At 46.5% G+C, this 21,265-nt stretch overlaps 1 protein-coding gene across 4 annotated transcripts in view; it reads right to left on the reverse strand.

The window, feature by feature from the left end:
- The window catches only part of LOC147463975 (Beta-ketoacyl synthase), a 48,958-nt gene that overhangs the window by 9,433 nt on the left and 18,260 nt on the right, over positions 1 to 21,265 (reverse strand). For 2 of the 4 annotated variants that reach the window (XR_015185519.1, XM_086492096.1), the window contains exons 2-6: positions 14,285 to 14,517; positions 5,580 to 5,687; positions 5,386 to 5,457; positions 5,195 to 5,281; positions 4,953 to 5,104 (exon numbers count right to left, since the gene is read on the reverse strand). Coding sequence is in view for 3 of the 4 variants with exons in the window: in XM_086492096.1 (XP_086348222.1) it covers positions 4,953 to 5,104; positions 5,195 to 5,281; positions 5,386 to 5,457; positions 5,580 to 5,687; positions 14,285 to 14,517 (652 nt within the window). In the remaining variant the exon portion in view is untranslated. Of the gene's footprint in view, positions 1 to 4,952; positions 5,105 to 5,194; positions 5,282 to 5,385; positions 5,458 to 5,579; positions 5,688 to 14,284; positions 14,522 to 21,265 lie in introns of all 4 variants that reach the window. The other 2 variants (XM_086492106.1, XM_086492114.1) reach the window with 2 other exon arrangements.

Here is a 21,265-nt window from a genome sequence, read left to right on the forward strand (position 1 = left end):
AAGGTTATCGGTTTGAGAAGAAACACCTATTGCAAGATGTTGAGAAATTTCAAGCTATCATATGCTAGGGTTTTTGTGGTAAGCATTTCAGGATACCCCACTCTAGCACAAGTTGTAGTCCTAAGGACGATGTCAGAAAGCACATAACTTCATGCAAAAAATTTCTTGAAAGCTTGCCAAGTCCTTGGAGTGTGCAGCTTGGTCGCTATAGACTTCTACCACTTCATGGCACTGCCTCTGAGAAAAAAAGGGTGGCTCGAAAAAAAAAGTTTTGATCCCTCTCGTGCAAGTGATCTTTATGGCTTATGCCCTGTAAGACAGAGCGATGAAGACCGGAGCACGCCCGATGCGTGATGGAGTAAGGGAGGGAGTGGCAAATAAGTCCGAGGTCGGGACACGAAGATTCTTTAGTAAAATTCCCTATGAAACTTTGAAGCGCCATCTTGTTGTCTTCTCTTTGGTAGGACCGATATGCTTTTCCTTGCTAGGACCGATATGCTTTTAGAAAAGCACAGGCCTGAAGCTCTGATACCATTGTCACGGGGCGCGCACCACGTGCCAATGGAAAAGAACAGACTGAAAAACTTTAAGCACTTCACATAATACTGAACTGAAAGAGATTCACGACACGAGAGACGGGGAGTAGCCGAGTTCCACCACAAGAGAGCACTCGTCCCAAACGTTGGCCGTATAAGCATGCCAGAGAATGAGTCCTCTGCACATTTAAGGGCCCTTTGCCTTGAAAATCAGTTACATGAAAAGCATTAAACTCTAAAAGCATCTAGCGGAAAAGCTAAAAAGCTGCCATCGCAAATTACGGAAATCCGTACAGTTGCCACGTCAACACCTGGAATGTAAAACGCGGAATTCCGTATTGTCTGCCACGTCAACATGTCGGCGCAAATTTCACGATGTCTGTATAGTTGCCACGTCATCATGGCTCCACGCAATTATGTGTGTGTGTGGGGGGCGGGGGGAGGGGGGGGCTCCGCTTTATTTAATCTCTTTAGGTCACTTAGGCCCCATCGGACGGGGTCCCATAAGTTGGTGGAAACTCAGCTTTAAAAATAAGCCACTCAGCAAGACTCTGCAAATTGATAAAACTTCTTCTGCTTCTTCCCTTGGGGTTCAAGCCCCTCCATCAAGATCTGAAGACTGGCTCCGCTCTTCAGTGACTTGACACGTCAATAGTTTGTCACAATTGCTACTAATTTTAACCATGAGTTGCTTTCAACGGAGCCACAATCAAAGCGTTGAGATGCATGCAGAGAGCAGGTGCACTGAGGAGATGCGCCAATGGCTTGAGAACCCTCTCCAGCCAGAGGAGCTTCAGGAGGCCCTCGAGGCACTTCCTCGGGGTAGCTTCCTAGGGGAGGATGGTTTGACTCCAAGCTTCTTCTTGGAAGTATTAGGAGATTCTTTGGTCAAGACCTTTGTAGTGCTTACCAACACATTTTGCACGTTGGGGAGATGCCAGATAGCATGAGTGAGGGTTTGATTTATCTTATCCCAAGGAGGAGTGTCACAAACTGGTGACATGGCACCCTCCTGGCCACAGGACGAGGGGCCCCTAATGAAATGCGCCTGAAAGGCTGAAATGCTGATGTGGCTGAATGCTGACGTGGCAGCCCGAAAATTGCACCGGATTTTGCATTGGCAATCCGTACACATACAGAAATTACGTTGATGATGTGGCAGTCCGTATTGGGGCTCTACTTTTGGGCATCCCTTCTACCAATAAATAAGTGGGTTGGGCCTCATTACTCATAGCATCTGGACGCAGAGTCTGAGAGTGAGCGCCTACCGACTCTCTTGTACTTTGAACACAGATTAATACAAAAAGAAATACCGAAAGGGGCGCCAATCTTTGGGGCCAATACCTCTAGGCACGGAACTACGTCGGGCCGTGTCGTCTTTGCGAACTGTTTTGAAGTGAATCTCTGTTGTGTCGCGGTAGAATCTTTACTTGCGGTATCCAAGTTTGTTACAAGGAGTCTCCTTGGACAAGATTCGATAGTGGCCACCCATCACAATTCTCCACTCAGCCTACAAAATTTTAGCAAAGGCTCTTATTTTGAGAATTCAGTCGCTACTTGAGAGCATCATACATGAGACACAGACAGGCTTTGTCAAGGAGCGCAACATCCTTGACAACATTTTCACCTTTTGGGAGGGGACTGATCTCGCTCATTTCCAAGGAGAGGATCTTAAGGTACTACTCGATTTTTAAGGTGTACGGTAGAGCTGACTCGGGCTTTCTTGAGGGCACTATGCACCGGATGGGCTTTTCATATGCATGGATTAGGGCAGTGTCAGCTCTCTGCAAGTATGTTTGTTGGCACGGGGAAGAGGGAAACGCTTCATGCTCATACAGTCCGTAGCCTTCTTGCCCCCTTCCTATTCCTTTTCTATGTTGAGGTGATGTCACACAAGGTTGGTTTACGTCGACTACAACTTCCCTTTGGAGGAGATGAGCTTTTGGACGCTGGGTTTGTTGATGACTCAAGGCATGTTTCTGGAGGGCCGGGAGGCCAACTTGCACAGGTGTGAGCGGTCATTTGAGGTGTTCTGTTGTGCGTCGGAAGCATTGATTAACTAGCAGAAGATAGTGATTTTCTGAGGTAGTGCTCCCATGCCCGATTCGTCGCCTGGAGAGGGCTTTAGGTGCATCCCCCCAGGGGCACCAGTACGGTACTTGGGCTATTGGATCTGTCACCACCAAAATTGGTGTGAACTCAATGTGAAGTAGATGTAAACTCCTCCGCGACGCCGTGATTTATAAACTTACCACACACGTATGTTCCAACGGACACGCGGTAGCTTAGCGGTTAGAGTCAATTCCAAGGGGGATAGGGTAGCGGGTTCAAGCCCCGCCAAAACTGGAAAAGTGGGAATCTTTTGCATTCCCTAGGCAATCTAACGGTCACAATCAACCGGTGATCGTGAGCCATTGATCCCATCTCCCAAAAGGAGGTGTCAATTAGTGACGGGGGACTACCTGCAGTTTATAGTACTTCCGGAGGAAATTCAGAGCATTCAGCTGCGAGACATGAGGGGGGTGCAGAGCATGTGTCAGGATATTGTAGAGGCTATGCCTCCAGAGTGGCACGCCTCCCTTGAGCCGACAGCTCCCTGCCGACTGGAGGTCCTCATTTCCATTAGGCCTTGCTCAGACAAAGTCACAAAGTCACTGCCGAGGCACCATAAGTGGCTCAGTGTTGCTTTCAGGGGATCCCAATTGTGGGCATCAGTGGGAGGACTTGTGTCATAGACCTTGACCCATCTGATTTTGAGTCACGTTACTCACGGCTATGGGCTTGGGAAAGTCACCTCTGGTGTGAGTGCGTGGGACCCCGGGGAGTGATTCTTTTACTCCAGATATCACAGAGGGACACCCTTTTTCCGGTACATTGGGTTGCCACATACTGACAGCGAGGAGAGAGGCTCGTCCTGCTGCAGCGGATCACTGGCAAGAGCAGGATCTCCCGTCCGAGTTCTTGGCAGGATTTTGGGAGCGCTTGTGGGACAGCAGACAACCAAGGAGAGTCACCATGTTCCAGTGGCTAGTTGCCCATCGAGCTACTCCAGTCGCAAGTTGGCTGGTGCATAGAGGCCTCTCGGCGGTATGTGCCGCCTGTGACCACTAGAGACCTAACATCACTGTCTGTGGGATTGCCACATGGCACAACATGTTTGGCTTCGGATTCTTTGGCTAAGGCCTGCACTGTCTACAGCCAGCTAGTACACTTGGGGTAATGCAGCATGGTCCACACTCACGGGCCCCACACTACGCTTTGAGATGCCTTCAGTCAGCAGGATGATCATGATCCAGGAGGGCCGACCTACACTCCACCCCACCACAGAGCTTGTCCCTCAGGAGTGGAGCAGAAACAGAGAGTGCTGTTGGAAGCTGATCTGTAGCCTGACACTGTGGTTTGTCTACAGAGCCCGTTGCTTCCGCATTTCGAGGCTCGACCCGTCCCACTGGCGAAGACTGCACGTGACATTTACGCGGAGCTGATCCATACACTCAGGGGCCAGTTTGAGAGTCTTCAAGGCAGCTCTGACCGCATGCGGAAGCGCCGCCAGGCCTTCTTGCAACTTTGGGCCCTTCTTCACCTTGGTTCATGGCACACCTAGATGGCAGTACCATCCACCAGTGTGGTCGTTTCCTCCTCCCATATCCTGACTTAGCCATCATTGTACACATCTTACCTTTTCATTGGGAGAGTCTCCCCACATTTTGATGTAGCCCTCTCTAGCAGGGGCAGAATGTAGCCCATTGGGAAGTTTTCTTAACTAATGGAAGGATCTTTTTCTTGCAAAAAAAGAAAGTCCACCTCTTGTACACTTTTTGCAACTGCATTATTGAGAGTATGTGCAATAAAAGGAGCTAGAGTTCGCTGCATAGATGAGATGCTCCCTTAGCAAATCTATGTAGGTGCCATATGGCTTGCTTTACCATATATGCAATTATTGAAGTGTGGCTTTGGTACCGGTGGCTGCCCACAGGCATGATAGAGCCTATACATAGACAGGCGATCTCTCGAGATCCTCAGTGGGAGTGAGTGGGCAAGGTTTTTTGAAGTGTTGCCAGCGTGACTGCACCCAAAATTCTCATTGGACGCACACATAATTGGCAGCCATAGGGTGCTTGTATACATCCTTTTTGAATTTGTCCTATAAACGGTATTTCACATAAGATGCAGAAGTGCTACATCTCTTTAGCAAGTACAGCATAAGATTCACACCCTATACCTGGTAGACCTACGATCTATTTTGCCACAAAAACCAGAATGCAGTTTGGAGAACACTCCTTAAGCTTAAAAAATACGGCAGCTTTAGCATGTAATAGAGAGGTTAAATCAGAACAGACCATACATTGCCTTAGAGGCTGCAATGTGCTTCTAAACTCTATATTTGGAGAATATAAGATTGATGGTTAAAATTACCTTGAGAAACCTGCAATGGAGATTGCATCGATACTGCACTCCGTTCCACCCGCCACCATTACGTCTGCATCACCAAAGCTCACCATCCGATAGGCATCTCCTATTGAGTGTGCACCACTTGCACAAGCAGTCACAACTGCATGATTTGGGCCCTAAATATTTGTTAACAAAAACATCAATTACAATTTTGAAGTGCAAACTCCGACTTGATTGAATAAAGAAAGGCTTTCTGAAATCTGGACCTGAAATCCATACTTCATGCTCACATGTCCAGCTGCCATATTGATAAGTATTCGAGGAACAAAGAACGGACTTAGGCGCCTGATGCGCTGCAGACACGTGTAAAAAAGCTTCACTAAATAGCTTCCAACAGAAAGACCTCCTTACGTACCAACATCATTCAGCAAGACAGACGACACATGCCAATATAAACCTTTTGCAGAAGAAGTTCTGCAGCTTCCGTTATTTCGCTTATGCAGCCAATACCCCCACCAATCGACACTCCCTGAGGATAAGATATGCAGTTATAGGTTTGTTGATAGCCGATACTATTTACAGCATGAAAGAGAAACAGCACATATCAACATGATTCCACACACAAGACAATCATCTTGCTCTCTTGCATACCGTCCGTTCTAGCTCTCCTTGCTCCTTCGGGTTCCACTTTGCATCTGTTAAGGCTTCTTCAGCTGCGCACAAAGAATATGCTATAAAAGGTGCTAGAGCTCTTCCATCCTGTAGACCACCCCAAATGTTGTAATTAAAAGAACTGTTGATCATAAGTAAAACCATTGCTGGAAGTACACATGGTAGGTTATTAGTCGATACAGTTGCAAATAAAATTGCATTCCAAATTCTAAAATGACTTTAACTTCCTTAACAGTGAGGGGAAGGGCTCCTCTTGTAGGGATATACTCACCTTGAGTTTCAAAGGTCAGGGAAAAATTACACAAAATGAACACATAGTTTCGGGCTAGAGAAAGGCCAAAATCTCTCATCTGGCTGCCCAATTGATGTTGCATCTAAACCCTGACCCATTCCTTCTACACGACATGCTGGTGTTGCTGGATGTTCACCAAAGTGTAATTACTAAATACAAATGCCAAAGAACTACAGGCATTTATGCAAAAAGGGTTCCAACTGACAAAAACCTACTCTAATATACCTAGACATGCAGGTCCTACAATTTACAAACAAGCTCACAAAATTACTGGCACAATGTCTAGAATCCTAGGACGATTAGTACCGGCAATTTTGTGACCCTGTTCACAAGACCTCCATGTCCGGACAAGTCCATTCGATTAAGTTTTCCAATTTTGGAACCCTCTTGATAAATCACTCATAAAACTATAAAAGCAAGGGACACAAGAAAAGATAAGTTTAAAAAAAACAAAAAAACAAAAACAAACAAACTAAATCACTTTGTTTGCTACGAAACAAAACTAGATAAAACAAAACAATATTAACTTAAAAAAGTTTTTAGAAAAGACATGCGTAAAATAAGTTGATGCAACTTACTTGGCTTAAAATAAGTACTCAACTTTAAGCAAAAAAGGATAAGACATCTTAATAACTTAATCCTAGAAATCAAACTTCACACGACAACTTCTAAAGGAACACATTCTTAAGTCCTCAGGTAAGCTAAATATGAAATCGAAAAATGAATACTACTACAAACCTACGAAGAGCAAAGATCCAAACTTGACAATATGTGACCTCAACTTCGCTGCTTGTCCAAACATGAAAAATAAGATTATCACCTTTATCATGCATAGCTTGGACAACATCTATGACATTCCTACTCACGTCGTCAGTGCCCAAGAGTAGGTGCAAGTTTGTATAGAGGTCATTCATGCTTTGAACGTACTCTACAAAACCAACGAGCTGAGTTTCTATCACCCTCCGGAGGTGATGGGCATACTCAGTAATGATAAAGGCTAGCATTTGTGAAGCTATAGTAAAAATACTAGAAGCGCTAGAGATCAAAACAACAATATAAGGTGTTATTAAGTCAAACAATAAGTGGGCTTTTTAGCTCCCCACTTCTATTGAATTTACTACTAATTATCTTGAACATTCCAAAGGAGGAAACATTAAAAATAAACTTACTACGATGCAAAAATGAACGAACGTTTTTCATGATTCTTTTGAATGAGTATCCTTTTTCAACTAGTAAAGAAATAAGATGGCAAAATTGAACAACAAAAGCAAATTCACTAGAACAAAGACCAAAAAATCTAAATGGTTGAGAGCACATGACACCGTACTTAGCTAAAAGAGATATGTTCGAAGAAATGTGAGGCATACGGATGATATTAGATTGGCATATTCTGGTTCAAGGCGCTTATCATAGATATCTACTTCTAATCTCAAGGGAGTTTGAAAAATCTTAAGGTCTAGAAAGGCACAACAATCACTATTTTTGGTACAGTTAAGTTCACAAAACTCCTTAGGATAAATTCCTCCGCCTACAGAACTCGAATTCAAGTACATAAAATCTTGAAACGAAAGAACGTCAGGAACAAAAAGATCATCTTAAGGTCTAGAAAGGCACAACAATCACTATTTTTGGTACAGTTAAGTTCACAAAACTCCTTAGGATAAATTCCTCCGCCTACAGAACTCGAATTCAAGTACATAAAATCTTGAAACGAAAGAACGTCAGGAACAAAAAGATCATCTACAAAGCGTCTTACATTGCATAACTTGTGCAAAAATATTGGGCAAGTGTTAGCAAGGACAAGACGCTCCATAAAATCAAACTCATAAGTAAAAAGGCGCTTTAAGAGATGTAGTAACTAGTTACATTACAGTGGGCATCCCGCATGACGTGCATATAGTTTTAGGTTAGAGAAATCCAATGAGTGTCACAAGCTTCGACACTCCAAGCGAGAAATCAATAGCAACACACAAACTTTAAGAGAGAGAGAGAGAGAGAGAGAGCACGGCATGGCGAAGTTTCGCGCCCAGAAGCATTGGCCCCAAAGATGGCCCCCCGTTCGGTATTTCTTTATCATTGATGATTGCAAAGTACAACTCCCGAGGGACCTCTACTCTCAAACTCTATGCCCAGATGCTCAACAGAGTGAGGCCCCAAGGGCTCTTATAAACAGTATAAGGGATGCCCAAAAGTAGAGTCCCAAAAGCAAGCAGGTTCAAAAGCACTTCACCCAAAAGCGATTGATCCAAAAGCTCACGTAAACACTGCCACATCAGCAGTCCAACGCAAATCACGAAAATCCGTACAGCCTACCACATGGCACCTACAACACAAATTGTGTAAATTCCATACCGCCCTGCCGAGATATCGTCGAAGCTATGGTGATGAACTGCCGAAATAACCAAAACCTAAGGCTTAGGAGATAGTGTATCCGCCGCCACACTCTTCTGGCCCTGATCATGCACAATCTATCACAAAATGATGACGTGGCATATCCACCCAGACGAGATTAAATGGAAACTAACAGATGAAAAATTTATAAGTTGTTCCAACTTATGAAGTCCCGTCCGATGGGGCCCAAGGGACACAAGAACTCTAAAAAGAGGGCGCTATTCAAAGCACTCCAAGGTCATGAGGCCAGCATCCTATTTGAAAGGAAATGCACAGACTTGGTGGTCCACTCTTTTGTTAAGAAAGGAAGCACCGACAAAGAGGCTGCAGTTTAAGCGGCCTTTCAATTCCTCTTGGCTCACTCAGGAGTACGAACATAATGTGGTCACAGCTTGGAATCATCTTTAGATGATTAAGGAAGATACTTGGGATACTTATTGTCACAGATTTTGGGATACTTTCCTACCGGCCTCTACTTTTAAAAAGATCACTTTTAGGAAACAGATCAAGCGATTTTGATGTGGTTCGGGACCTGGGCATACTAAACCTGCTTCACCTCTCATACCCGTCTCTTTTGCACGAATGCCCAACTTTGATGCCAATTCTGGTGATACAAATTTGCACGGGCTCCAGGATCAAAGAAAGCCAGCACTGTCTAGTCTCTAACTTTGCCCCAAGCTCTGCACAGTTCCATGGCATCTATGTTTGGCTGGTCACCCACTAAATCTGGGACAAGTCTTGCATTGGGCTTTGGCTTCTTCCCTTTATGCTATGACTTGTCATCCTTATCCTATGACTTCTTTTGTGGGCATTCATTCGTGAAATGTCCCTCCTCTTCACAAATGTAGCATTTCTTGGCATCTCTCAAAGCTTTCCTTTCTGTAAAAGATTTGCCAAAAAAAATGCCTTTTCTGTCCTTGTTCTTGCCCGGAAGAAGATTTAGATTGCTTCTTGGACTTGTCAGCTTCTTCAGTGGAGGGTTTCTTTGTGGGAGGTGTAACTTGCTTGGACACTCCAAGCGAGAAATCCACGAACAGAAACTTCATAATCACTGAACTTAATGGAGAGAGAGAGAGAGAGAGAGAGAGAGAGAGAGAGAGAGAGAGAGTCGACACGGCTCGACGGAGTTCAGTGCACAGAGGTATTGGCCCCAAAGATTGGCGCCCCTTTCGGTATTTCTTTTTCTATATTAATCTTTGAGCGAAGTACAACTCCCGCTGCCCGCTCTCAGACTCTACGTCCAGATGCCCTAAAGAGTGAGACCCTTACAGCTTATTTATTCTTACAAGGGATGCTAAAAGCAGAGCCCCAAAAGCATGTAAACTCAAAAGTAACTTGATCCAAAAACTTTAAAGCAATAATCCCCAAAAGTAATGGGCTCCAAAAACTGCCAAAAAGTAGTCAACGCAAAACGCGGAAACCCATACTGTCTGCCACGTCAGCATGCCAGTGCAAATCTCGAAAAATAGTATTGCCTGTTGCCACATCATCTGTCCGTACAGTCAGTCCGTGGGTAGTCATGCCACGTCATCATTTTGTGACATTATCCCCCTCTTGAAAGAATTGTGATCGCCCTCGATTATGCCTGCAAAACAGACAGAGGCCATAAACTATTTTAGCAAGCACTGACTCTAAGTATCGACACACTAGACACGACACATCTAGCACTTGTACAAAGATGACAGTCACATCACACGACATCATAGGACATCACCAGACAATCAATCACAGAAAAATTCATTCCAAATCTCAGACCATGACTGCCAGCAATGTATTTAGTAATCCCATCTAGATCCATCCCGGACCTCACTAATACCCGATTAACTAATCCTTATTGCGATCATGTCTATAGAGATTTATGAGACCAAAATGTTGCAGTCATTTTGTCTTTCAGTTCCTACACTCAAACAAGTCAAATGAGAGAGTACAAATCAATCATGTTCAATTTCGGGAATTCCGTTTCATAAAGTCATTCAGCTGAAGACTGTCAGCCCATCAATATCCCTCAAACCCAAAGGGGACATCAATGACCTTATTCAATCGAGGTAATCTGTTGACAAAGGAGCGGAGTGAGTCTCCTCTTGTGCAAGCCCGCTGCACCAGATTCAACCTTGCTAAGTACGAGGTTCTATCGGAGTAGACAATGCTAAACCGAATGCTTCAAGGTAAAGTTCCAAAATCTGAGGAGTATCTGCTAGGTCCTCCTCCTCCATCACTTTTGCAAAAACTGTCATCGTAATTTACGAAAATCCGTACAGACATCAGCACAGCAACGCTGAATGCGGAAACTCTGTAAAGCTCAAAGTTCAAACTTTTGGTCTTTTTAGGGTTTCGGACCCCATGGCGAGTGCTTCATAAGTTCTTTCAGTTGGTTGGCTCAGTTTCCCTTGTCCACTTGGCCATTTCTCTTCCAATTGGGCATGCTACGTCATCACTTTGTGATAGAGGCAACATAGGCTGGCCGGTAACCTTCGTGGGTATTAGCGTTTGCATATCCGGCCATTCGCTCTACGCGCATCCATCTAGTTTGCACTTTGGTTCACACCATCCGAGTTGGGGCAACAAGGGAATCGTTGATCCAAGAGGAAGGCCACTGGTTGCGAGTAGATGTATCATCACCAACCATGTCTTTTGGACATTTCCACGTCACCCGGGGGAGCCTCTCTCTCAAACGTAGATGTGGAGCCTGAGAACATCGTCTAGAAGGCCATTCGTTAGAGACAATCTTAGTTCGGTACCTGTATCTCGCCTTAGGTGGGAGGGGATATCACGTGCACATGGCTCTTTATACCACGTGGACATGCTTCATTGACTTCCAAAGGCAATTTTGCACCTATTCCTAGGTAGGAGTGTCTAGAATCCTAGGAGGATTAGTACTGGAAATTTTGTGAGCCTATTCGCAGGACTTGCATGTCTAAATGAGTCCATTAGATTAAGTTTTCCAATTTTAGAACCCTCTTGCATAAATGAATTGTATAAGCGTTTGACACATGTTATTACACTAGGGTGGACATCCCGCATCACGTGCATGTAGTTTTAGGTTAGAGGAATCCAACGAACCATTCCCCACGTCAATCGAATTCCTGAGTGGGTAGATGTGCGACAGTTTCACCCAAAAACTTAGCAAAAGTTAAGTTTATTAATACATCATTTTAATCATTTATTTTTATAGCTTTGTCTTCAACTTTTGCCCCACCCAAGTCTTAAAAATTTCGACAGGCAAATCACCCTAGTGTTTTCAGCCCATTCCCTCGCCGGAAGTGCGGTGAATCCGCTAAGGCTATCTTCCCTGCTGCAGTCCAGACCTTCAACAACCCAATGGGCCTCTTCTTGGCCCCTCATCGAGAAGGATCCAAAGGTGTATCAAATCAGCCCCACAGGTGCTTCATTTTGAAGAGTTACCGCCGCCACATTCCCCATCCGAGTCAATAGAGTTTGCATTGAGGAATTGCACATGTGTACATTTCATTCACGCAATCAAAAGCAAATACCAACCACATCGGCCACAATGTGAGGGGCCCTTGAGAGGGTTGGTTGGGACCCCATTGGGTGTCATTCTCCATTTCTCCTCTCCTCTCTCTCTCTCTCTCTCTCTCTCTCTCTCTCTCTCTCTCTCTCCACACATCTCTACCTCTCTCTGTCATTCTCTCTCTACAAGGAAATTAAAATAACCACCATTCGTGCTAAGTAGCACACATTCAAGTAAGGAAAGAAGTAAAGATTTATGGAAGTGTAAAGTCTAGATCTTGTCACCATTTCAATTCCATTGCGCAAGACATGGAAGTATGGAAAAAGTAGGTTTCAAATTCCTAAGAAATTCCATTCGTGTCATAACCAAAAGAAATATGCAACATGCAACATGTGGAAACTTTATGCGAAATGTCACAACCACACATGATTGGATACATTCAATGTCAATTCGCCTTGTAGTTTAAGCATGGTAAATATGGTTGATCATATCATACGCATAACATCTGGTAAAATATGAGTATGAAAGTATGGTAAATCTACCATACAAGAATGAAAAAAAAATACTATGCTTACAATTCTCATTTTTTGCTTCAAATAATTGAGTAGCGATTGGGTTCAAGCTAGCTTGTGGCTTGTTGGTGGTTTGGTTCTCCCACTCTGCTTACAAAAAAGCTGCTTTTAACTCAATTTCATAGAGTTTCACCTCTTCGGCCGTTCCTGGTGGAGCTACTAGTGCCCCAGTAACTCCCAAGGGCTATTCATTGGGAGTAAGGGGTGTTTTGTGGCTGTTCTAAGTGAGGTAGACTTCTCGCTATCGGCATGTTCCCTCCATTGTTTTGACCGCCTTTTACTATTGGCACTGTCGTAGTGCGTGCCTCTTGGTGGTCCTAGGTCTCGGGTATTTTTCCCAGATTTCCAGTACCACTTGTTTCCACTTACCGCAGTTTTTGGGATTTTAAGCAATTTTTTCCCAGTTCCCCCTCTTTATGAGTCGTGGGGTTTATAGTGGAGGTAGGGCAATCTCGCCTGCCCACTATATATATTGGGGGGTGGGGGCTAGGGGGGGCGGGACCTCTTATCATTGTAGCAATACATTATCAGAAGCTCGCCAGCGTTTTGGGTCTCTCTCTCTCTCTCTCTCTCTCTCTCTCTCTCTCTCTCTCTCTCTCTCTCTCCAAACAACAACCCCCATCATACAATGGGATCCATCGACAATCACCACTCTCGCTCACGAGCATCGCACCAACCATGCAATTCTTACCTTCAAGACCAAAGCGGATCAAGTCAAGCTCCTTGAGCAATCGAAGCTTCTCAAGGACACAAAAATTTGGTTTGCTGAAGATCTCACACCCACCCAACTCAAACAGAAGAAGGCCGAACTCCAAAAGATGTGCGAAGCGCGCACAGCAGGGAAATGGGCAGTGTACCGAGGAGGTAAAGCCATCATCCAAGAGTTTCGAACTCCCAAACTAGCTTCCCCCTCCTCACCTATCTCATCTTAGGTTACCTTATCTTTTTTTTTCCCACCACTCAATGGACCCTCAGTCCTTAACTGATATGTATCAGACGGATCCTTTGTACTGTTTTGTTTCTGGTCCCATAGGTCATATATGACCTCCATGGACGATAATTCAATCTCTCTCTCTCTCTCTCTCTCTCTCCCTCCAGCGTTTTCTCTCTCCTTGTGCAGTCTCTCTCCTCGTCGGATAGATCTTTAAGGTCTCTTGGGATAGTTTCCTACGACGTTAAAATACTCTTTGTCTTCTTCTTCTCTAGCGTTTTTGCCAAATCGATCTCCCTCTCTGCCATGCTTTTGTGTTTTTGCACGATATCTCTCCTATTGTGCCCTCTCTTGCCCTAGGTGACTCCATCTACATGTACCTTGCAGATCTACGAAATCTCTGCGAGGGGGTTGCTCTTGGAGGTTCCAGGAGTCAAGGGATTGTGCACCTTTTGCCGCTGTTTTCAGAGATATCCATCCATCTTCCAATGCCAGTTCTCACAATTTCTTTATTAGATAGGGAACTCATGAGGTACGTTCTCTAATACATTCCTAGTTAAATTCTAAGTAGTCTCATCAGGTTCAACCATTCTTGCTGCACGAATGTGTTCATAAGCCCTAAGTATATGTATGTACACGCACATTCCAGAAGGCAATTGAGCAAGTAAAACTACAAATCTGAAACATTGCTCAATGGTGGAACATTGTTAGGTGAGGTCACTGTTGCTTCCACACTGACATAGTAAAATTTCTTACACTTACAAAACTAGTGCATACTTAAATGTCCACAATACAGTACCTGCAGCAAAACTACAATGCTTTTGCACGGTAAAACATGTCAACAATACCTACAGAAAAACTGCAACGCTTTTGCACGGTAAAACATGTCAATAATAGTAGAAAGAAAAACTACCATGCCTAAAATTCGAGCAAGAAAGTATAACAAAGAATTGTCAATATATTAAATAAGCTTGTGAGTGTTCCCACTTGATTGCTTTGTTTCTCTTTACACAGTCACTGAGATCAAACCTTGCCTTGAAACCATGACTCAGAGTTGAATTGTCCAACTGTTGAACCATACGGAACTCCTGCAACTACTTTTGAGGGCATCTGGGCCAAAATTTCCAGCAACTCCTCAGGAGACTTTGACCCAGTGAATTTCAGATCCTCAACACGCAGAGCTCTGACACCGCAATGCTTTTCAAGTAGTCGTTGCCAGGTAAGGTCCACTCCATTTGCCAGAGGCGTCACCAAACCCATCCCTAGCTAGTAAACAAAACAATACATGAAATTTGAGAAGTGATTACAAAAGAGCAATGATCCAAAGACCTACATAGTTTATGCACTATAAAACAGCCAGAACTACTTCATTAACTTTATCAAGTTACCAGTAATTTTAAGGAAAACAAATGGTGCATTGGTATGGTTTAAGAATCTTCGGCTGATTAGGAGACTATTTTCCAGGGTCACGTGACACGCAGTCATTGTACCGACACCCCTCTCCTTAAAGACCCTGGGAGCAGTGACCAGGATGCCCGAGCCTTTGCACCAATCCCCTCACCTTTCATAAGCATGCATGAATTTTTTTCCCTAATTACAAGGGCTTGGACCTGCTGCAATTTTCTTGCCTCAGAACTTGGTTTCTGACGTAATTTTTGAGGCATGCAAGTCTTGCTTATCTAATTTAGTCCAGATTGTGCAGCCAGATACAGTTTTAAAGCCACGAAGGTATGGCTTTCTCCGTGCTCTACCCAGTCTTGCCATCAGTACTGGCTTTCGGTGATTAGTGTGCTTCCAATGGCACTGATGATGACAAGCGGCTACTTCTGCTATGGCAGTATGTTACTATGTGGTGAAGAAAGCGCACTAGAGTGAGTGCCCGCTCTTGCTATGACAAAGTAATAAAGGGACAGAGAGGTGTATGGTGCACTTTGTCAGAAGAATATCCTTGAAATATATCATCTTGCCAAATCTCTGAAATCCTTCATATACACAAGTGTCTCGAAAGATGCAACTGCTAAAAACCATAGGTTCAACTAGCCCTTCTCTAAAGAAAGAATACTTGAAGAGGGTCTTCACACTAAGTGTGCACAATACGCAACAGTGGCTGTAGCCCAGCTACGGTGCTCAGTTCACCGTGACGTCTCACATAGAGATATGATTCACTTTTCCTCCTCACTGGACTAGTAAGGAAGGGCTGGCCGACTCATTCTATGAGCCACTACACTTGGACTCCTACAGAAGCTAAAGCACTCGTGTCACCTCTCGCTCAGCAACCTGGCGACTTTATGGTGCGAAAGTGGGTGGAGAAGACCCTCCCCAAAACTACAGCAAAGATCACTATACGGAGGATTGTCCCAAAACTTGGCCTCTACATCTACAAACCCACCCACATGAGAGTTTAGCTTTCCTAACAACACCATACCAGTTGGCCAATCATCCCAGCTATCATCACCATTTGTCACCTCAGGCACAAAAACTGCCCCCAGGAGTCCAGTTCTTACTAGTGCTCAAAAAGCATCCCTCCGTCTTACCCTCCCCGACTCAACACCCAAAATAATCACTCCTTTAAGTGAGACATGTAAGCCTACTTCACAAGTAAAGCCAGTGACCTCCACTCAGATATACCTAGACGAATCCAGGATAAGCCCAGTATCACCTTTCAAGGAAAAGCCAGTGACGACCACTCAGATACATGAGCTTGACAAAGCTTACATGGAGGCTCTCCAAGACATCAAGACATTGGAGTTGACTATTAGTTCTTCCTCTGGTCCAACTCAACCTCTCTACATAAAAGCTCTTGAAAGCTAAAAGCCAACGAGTCTCCATGTATGATCTTATTAGGCTCAACACACAACTTAGAAGTTATGCCCTTGCTATAGTTCCGCCACTCTACCCATGGGCCGGTCTAAGCAGTAGGCACCTTCCCTTGCAACCCACCAGCAACAATATGATCAGCTACATATCAGCCCCTTTGAAAGCTATAAAGGTCCCCGCCTAACAAATATTTTGTTACAGGTTTGGACACTCCAAGCGAGAAATCAATAGCTACATATCAGCCCCTTTGAAAGCTATAAAAGTCCCCGCCTAACAATTTTTTTGTTACAGGTTTGGGCACTCCAAGCGAGAAATCAATAGCAACACACGAACAAAAACTTCAAAATCACTGAACTTTCAGAGAGAGAGAGAGAGAGAGAGACGACACAGCACAGTAGAGATCCGCGCCCAAAAGCACTGGCCCCAAAGATTGGCGCCCCTTTCGGTATTTCTTTATTATTGCTCATAGCAAAGTATAGCTCCGGAGGGTCCTGTGCTCTCAGACTCTACGTCCAGATACTCTGCAGAGTGATAGGCCGAAGGGCTCTTTTAAGCTTTCAAGGGATGCCCAAAAGCAGAGCCCCAAAAGCAATCAGTTCAAAAAGCATTAAACCCCAAAAGCTCTCGTCCCCAAAAGCCAGTGCCAGAATTTGCAAAAGCTGCCAATGTAATTTACGAAAATCCGTACAGCCTGCTACGTCAACAGCACAGCAACGCAGAATGCAGAAACACCGTACAGTCTTGCCACATCATCGTCCGTGCGGACTGCCACATCAGCATATCAATGCATCTTACGGAAATCCTCAAAATTCAAGCTTTTGGTCTTTTTAGGGTTTCGGGCCTTCATAAGTTCTTTTAGTTGGTTGTTCTCGATTACGCCTACAAAAACAACCAAAGGACAGAAACTTTCTTCAGTAGAGACTGACTCTATGTACTCATGCACGAAACTCCACCAATCCAACACCTCTACAAAGACGAAGGTCTCAAAGACAAATCCTGATCGTTGTAACCATTTAGCAATCACATCCAGACCACACCAATCTTTTCACGGATGTCTTGATCTACTAAATCTTGTTACTATCAGATTCATATCCTTTCACATTTCAATCAAGCATACAATGCCCATGACCATCCCCACACGACAATACATCCACATAGCATAGAGTTCACAAATCACACACTTAATTCACATTGTACACCATGTTTTCAATCATTCAATCTAGCCATCTCATTCCGTCCAGAACTCTTGATACATCTAGATCACTATGTAGCCATCTCATCCTTCCGGAACTCTTGATGCACTCACACCACTATCCACCTATCACATCCAGATAGACATCTTGATACACTAGAATCTCATTCGACTCACATTCACTTAAGTGAAAGCGCGAAGGAGAGTGTAAGGTGCAGCAGAATGAATGATAAAACTTTGCTCAAGAAGAGTTTACTTACGGAAGGGAGAGCCTTCCGTTCTTAATGAGAGAGTGCAATGGACACCAACAAAGTGAATGGACACTGTGAGTGAAAGTGCATGAGACTGAGAGATAGAGATATAAGAGAATACGACACCAGAGATGTCGTAAAACCCTCCTCCGAAGGCCCCACTTTTGATGGCGAGAGTGGTCTACTATTGATTGCACAATCTCGTACAAGTGTATGTGGAAGCTAACTAATGCAAGTCTAATGGGCTATGTCGAGGTCGACGGTGATGAGTCTATGGCTGAAAACAAAATGCTTGATGAATCTGCAAGGGGTCGAAGTTGTCGGGCTGATCTGCTACTGTTTTGCTTGCCAACTTGTTCGCTGAAATTGCTGTCAAAAAACTCTGTTTGTGGCTGAAAACAAACGCTGTTTTTGGCTGTTTATAGGCGCCTTTGGGACTGCTTGAAAACGCTGCAACTTGTGCACTTGCTGGCTGAAATCGCCTTGCTGAAAAACGTTGGATGGCTGTTGCAAAAACGCTGAAAAGCTGGCTGAAAAACGCTAGGCAGATCAGTGCAAGGCCCGCTGCTGCTGCACGCTCCCCCCCCCCTTGCGCCATCGCTCCATCTCCCCCCCCTTTTTCTCCTCCTAACCCCCGCGCTGCCCCCCCCCCCCCTTCGCCCTCGCGCCACCCTGGCCAGCCCCCTTCGCCCTCGCACCACCCTGCCCAGCCCGCCACCTCCTGCCCGCCGCCCTCCCCCCCTAGCCCTCCCGCTGTACCCGTGCTCGCCCGGCTCTGCAACTCCTTTTCTTCAGAACAGGTGTTCGGCGTTCTCGGCTGCAGATTTTTCTTCTCCGTCCGCTTCTTCGACTCAGCAGTAGACACAGATGGAGGCTCCAGCTCCGACACAGAGGGACTCACCTGAAGCCCCCTCACCCGACCCCGCTGAGCCCACCATTCGACTTGCTCTTTCGCCGACAGAGCAAGCGAGCCTTGCCGCAGAGGTAGAGCGCTTGCAGGCGACTTCTGTCATCTGCAAGGTTCTCGGCACCCGTCCTAGCAGAGGAGAGCTGCGAGACCTTCTCCAGGCCCGCCTTCTCGCAGAGGTGGGCAAGATTTTGGATGTCCAAATCCTCGGATGGGGGTACTACCAGATCGAGTTCGAGACTTCCGAGATGGCCTCCAAGGTCATAGCTATGAGTCCACTGGCTATCCGAGCATCACACGCCCACTTTCGACAGTGGCGACACGGTTTTGACCCGACTTCGGATGTACTCGTAGAGGAGGCAGACATCCCCATCTCAGTCTGCTTTCCGGGTTTACGGAGGGAGTACCTTCCTCTGCTCTCCAAGATTGGGTCCGCCATCGAGACTGTTCTGGAGACACCTCGTACGGCAGCATCAATAGCTGCCAAGACGGCCGGCATCCCTTCAGTTCGAGTTTTGGTCAGAGATACCCACACGCTCCCGAAGGTCATCCTTTTGCCTCGGGTGAGTGGGGGTTGGTTTAGGCAGAGTGTGGAGTACTCGGGTCTCCCGAACCAGTGCTTCATCTGCAGACAGATGGGCCACCTAGCGAAGGCCTGTCCACGTAGGAGACCACGACCTGCACCTCAGCCTCAGCCCCAGCCTGCCAAGGCTGGGCCGCAACCTCAGCCAGCGACACAGCGCACAGATTCTGAGCCACCCTCCGAGCCTGGGGCTCCAGCGGAGGAGGGGTGGCAGCAGGCCCGTGGCCGTCGACGCCAGGGGCCACAGCGACAGCCTGGCACTCAGAGTGGCCCTCAGGTGCCTACTCAGCAGCAGTGGGTTCCCATGGGGAACCGCTTTGGTCCTCTTGAGCAGGAGGAGCCTCCTACGCCAACCTTCTCTTCCGTTTCACCCTCGCCAGCCCCTCCACCTTCAGATTTCCCCTCTTCCTCCTCATCCCCTCCCCCGCCATTTGCTCCCGCCCACTCCCCACCTCGCCCCCCTGTCTCTGTCGTCCCACCCCGCTTCTCTTCTCCTCCGCCCCCCCCCCCCCAGCTCCTTCTCCCCCTCCTCCTGCTTCAGTACCACAGTCGACTCAGGAGACTGGCCCCTCGCCGGCGGCTAGGAGATCTCTTGGCAGCGCTTTTGCCACGAGTCGCCTAGCGAGAGAGGGTCAGCCCTTCTTGCGGCCCCCTTTGCAGATTCAGACATCTTCCCTTGCAACTATCCCTCGTGGTCTGACGAGCATTGACCTCCGACGCCGCTGGGACTTCTTCGATTACAGATTCACTCGCTTTCTCGACGATTCCACAGCAGACCACGAGGCAGCCTGCTTCAGGGTCCACGCTCTGTTCCTCGCCGCTAGGGGGACAGAGGCCTTGGACTCAGCAGTTGGTTTCTCCTTTCCTCTCTGCGGTAGGACCGAGACAGAGTGGTCCCTCGACTCAGTGGTGGGATGGTTACATACGCAGGTTCTCGAGTTCTCTCACCACATGGGAGAACTTGGAGTTACAGATTTGCTACAAACTTTGTGGCCACTGGCCAAGTTTGCGGTGACACTCCCAGACTCAGCAGGATGTAGGCACATTGTGGTGTACTTTTTTGCTGATACACAGTGTTTGCCTTGCTATGTATACATACATGAGGACTCCTGGACAGAGGAGGTTGTTTTACGCTCGGCTCGCTCTGCTTGGGCTTGGGCCAGGCACTCACTACAGGCTCGCCTATCTAGAGGACGCTCGGATGCGGATTACTCCCCATCCAAGCCTGCCTCGAAGATAGCCCGTCTTGCTGCTGCGGCAGCATCTATTCTCTCTCGCTCCCCATGAGGATCGTCTCATGGAACGTGCACGGATTAGGTGGGCCCCAGTTTCAACGACAGCGGGGCCGATTGCGGCAGGAGCTTCAGAGTTGCCTTGTGGGAGGAGAGATTGATCTCCTTATGCTCCAGGAGCACCATTTGTCTGAGAGCCGCATCCGGCGCTGTGGTCAAATTTTGCGTGGACGTTATGATACCTTTTGGTCAGCTGCTTTTGGACCTGGAGGCATCCAGGGTGGGGTATGTATGACTATTGCGGACTCATTGCAGCAGGCCATTGTGGGCAGAGGGATTATTGTGCCAAGCAGGGCTCAGTGGATTACTTTGCAGGTTCAGGGTGGCCTTTTGGGCTTCCTGAACATCTATGCGCCCAATGTGGCGAGTGCTCATGCAGAGTTTTGGTCACAGATTGTTGAGTCTTTGCCATAGGTTGACCATTGGTGTGTAGGAGGGGACTTCAACATGTTGGAGGACCCTTCTGACAGTATCGGAGGCAGCCATGCTACTGTACATGGAGTCGAGCTAGCAGCTTGGGAGAGGTTGTGTATGACCTTGAGGGTCTCGGATACATGGCAGCATTCTGGCTTTGTGAGGCCTCCAGAGAGTCTTGCCTTCTCTAGATCAGACCACAGAGTGGGAGGAGTGAGTCTATCGCGGATAGATCGCTTCTACACTAGTGACCACTTCAGTGACTTGGGGGGATCAGTGGGCATCCTGGCAGGGACATCCTTCTCGGACCATGCACCAGTGATCCTCACAGTGGCAGACAGGCAGAGGAGTGGGAGCACGATGCTTCGCATCCCAGAGCGGGTCTTGTTGGACACAGCACTCAGAGAGAGGGTAGAGGCTCTTTGGACAAAGGGCATGGACAGCCAGGCTCTACCGGCAGACAGAGTGGCCTTAGGCCTAGCTCAGCTTAGCCACTTTTTTCTCCAGGAGTCTTTGGCTCGACGGGCCGCAGCGAGAGAGGAGGAGCAGCGTCT

The sequence above is a fragment of the Adiantum capillus-veneris genome, chromosome 2 (genome assembly GCF_014529385.1).
Source record: "Adiantum capillus-veneris isolate H3 chromosome 2, ASM1452938v2, whole genome shotgun sequence".
Classification (NCBI taxonomy): Eukaryota; Viridiplantae; Streptophyta; class Polypodiopsida; order Polypodiales; family Pteridaceae; genus Adiantum; species Adiantum capillus-veneris.